We start from the raw sequence: 2,783 nt of genomic DNA, 5'->3' as shown, positions 1-2,783 counted from the left end.
ATTGTCATACAGATGGCGGTGATCAACTGGTCCCTAAAAGTCACACCTATAGGATACGTTCGAGAGACGTGATAAAGATGGAAATACTTTGTCATGTAGATGCCAAAATTGACTAACCAGTTAGTCCGAGTTATTTGACTAGTAATTAGTCAAATATGTGATGTTGAGATATTATATTTAATACGGATTAAATATCATGGGCTAAGGCGAATTAACCAGTTAATTCGTAAAATTAAATATAAGCGATTTATATTTAATTGTATATTGAATATAATTATACAATACTGTTTTGTCGGACACGTATTAATAATTCAGCTAACCCGTATTATTAGCTGATGCCTTAATTTTCGATAACCGATAACAGTTTATAATCAGACCACGTCATATACACTTAGCGAGTGATGGACCGGACCGCGAGTTTAAGTGAAGAGAAAATGGAAAGCCCATATGGGCTCCTCTCACTCGGTTTGGCCGAGAATCACAAAGACAAAAGGGGAGTTCTCTCCTCTTGAAAAACCTAATTCATTTTGCTAAAAAAATTATTAGGGTTTCGAGAACAGTGCCTCTCGAAATTCGGATCTCTCATCCAGTGAAAAACTCACATCAGTTCTCCCAATATTGCAAGGCAATCGGAGAACACTGTTCTAGCACAAGGGCATATCTCGGACAAGTCTTGGGTGCAACAATTAGGAGGGAATCTGGTTTGATTTTACATTTCTTTACGCCGTTCATCAAGGACCCGAGGTTATTTCTTGTTCCTTATCGTTTCCATTATGTTTTTCGTTTTATGACTATATTCACATGTAAATTTTACGTTATAGTCCTACAATTAAAGGGGTAGTATACGGATATTGACCCACAGCCTCGCGTCAAAATCTTCTTCTGGCAGCTGTGTAGCGGAGCTCTTGCAACATTGGAAAACATAGCCACTCGAGTTCGAGGTGAGTTCCCTTCGACTTGTTATTTATGTTCTTATTTTTCTGAGTCAAGTTTACACTTGTTTCGAGACTGCAGTGTAGCACGATGGGTGTGGAAGGAGGTTGGGTTAAACTGGGATGATGGAGGGTGCGGAGGAGGGGAGGTGCGGGATTGGATTGAGTACGTGCGGAATGAGATGGATAGAATGGACTATGGGAAATTTATGGTGGGATGTTGGGCTCTGTGGGAGTTTCGAAACAAAGTGGCTTTTGAGGGAGCGTTAATTGAGCCGGCTAGAATTGTTCAGCGGGTTTGGGATGTGCTGAATGAAGGGGTCGAGGGCATCATTTGCAAGAAAGAGACACGGGCTGCAGGGGTTAAGGAGAGCGGAAATGGAGGATGGAGACCGGCACCGGAAGGATGGGTTAAGATCAATGTTGATGCGGGGGCAAAGGAGGGCGTGGGTGTGAGCACAGGGGTGGTATGCCGTGGGGGGCAAGGGGAAGTAATATGGGGTATCACCTTAGCACGTGATGTTGAGTGGGAGCCCCGGTATGCAGAAGCAATTGCGGTCTTAGACGGATTACAGGAGGCGCGAGAATGGGGACATCGGAAGGTGATCTTGGAAAGTGACTGTTTGCAAGTGGTCGAGGCGCTCCAAGAAGGAAGCAAGGGTCGTAATGATTTTTATTAGCTTTAGATGATATTCGTTCGCTTTGTAATGATTTTGAGTCGGTTGTGTGGTCTCATACGGGTCGGGTTAACAACACGGTTGCTCATGAGTTAGCCCATGTACTTCCTAGAGTAGTCGGTAAAACTTGTTGGTCGTCTGAGTTGCCAGAGGCAGCTAGTACTGCGGCTATGTTTGATTTATCTTTAATGCATTAATACCCTTCTGGGTGTTTTCCTCAAAAAAAAAAAAAAAAAAAAAAAGCAGTATAACCACAAGTCAACTTGAGAATACACAATGTTTTGCAAGTGAATAAAGAATGTGGAATCACATCAGGTGCGCAGCAGCCGGCAATACAGAGATCGATTTCCTGGATTCCGCGGTTTAATATAGCACCTAACCAAAGACCAACACTTTCAAGTACAGAAACTTCATCTATATAAGAACATTTGATGCGAAACCCTATCAGGTTTGACAACTTCAAGCAGGCCAGCGCTTTGCAGATAAAATCTCTAAACGCAACACAACTCTTCTCACGATTTAAGGCACTCTGGCTGTTAAATAGAAATGAATCGTCAAAATCCAGATTAGTAACCTCTTTGATGAGATAGCTCCACCTCCTCGATAAAATACAGGTAGTGACGGCATAGTTGGAGGGCATGAAATTAAGTATGTTTATTAATAACTCATCTGGAAGACTGCTAATTCTGTCAATAGGCATTTCGTTGTTCAACTTCCGAATTTGTCCCGGATGTTCAGACGCGAAGGCCACAGCACAGGTTGTAGAGTATCTTCTAGTCAAGTTCACAAAAAGCAAGCTGCTTGTGTAAATAGACAAGTTCACAAATTAATCAATCGTTCACTTGGTAATGTGATTGTGTTTAAGTAGTCACAAATTCAATCTATATTGCTCAACCACAACAACAACATTACCCCAGTGCCTCAATGGCTCCCGCAAATTGCGGGGTAGGGAGGTCGGATGTACGCAGGCAAAGCAGCCTTACCCTTGTGTTAGCAACACAAAGAGGCTGTTTCCGAATGACCCAAGATGAAAATTGCGTCGAGAACTACATCGAAGGACCGCTACTTCACAAAAGAAAGAAGCGCAACCACTTTAGTGAGACATTTTGATTTATTCCATTATAATCCATAACCAAAGAGTAGTAAGTCTTTGGCTCCATAGGAAATATGGAAA

The 2,783-nt window shown here is 42.3% G+C and overlaps 1 protein-coding gene across 1 annotated transcript; it reads left to right on the top strand.

The window, feature by feature from the left end:
- Window positions 1–1,114: 1,114 nt before the first annotated feature.
- LOC141655083 (uncharacterized) lies at window positions 1,115–1,612 on the top strand. The gene has a single exon (XM_074462182.1). The coding sequence runs from the start codon at window positions 1,115–1,117 to the stop codon at window positions 1,610–1,612; it is 498 nt and encodes a 165-aa protein (XP_074318283.1).
- The last annotated feature ends 1,171 nt before the right edge of the window (window positions 1,613–2,783 follow it).

Source organism: Silene latifolia, chromosome 5, assembly GCF_048544455.1.
Source record: "Silene latifolia isolate original U9 population chromosome 5, ASM4854445v1, whole genome shotgun sequence".
NCBI classification, from domain to species: domain Eukaryota; kingdom Viridiplantae; phylum Streptophyta; class Magnoliopsida; order Caryophyllales; family Caryophyllaceae; genus Silene; species Silene latifolia.
Note: the sequence above shows the minus strand (reverse complement) of the source record. Positions and strands in the feature narration are given on the sequence as shown.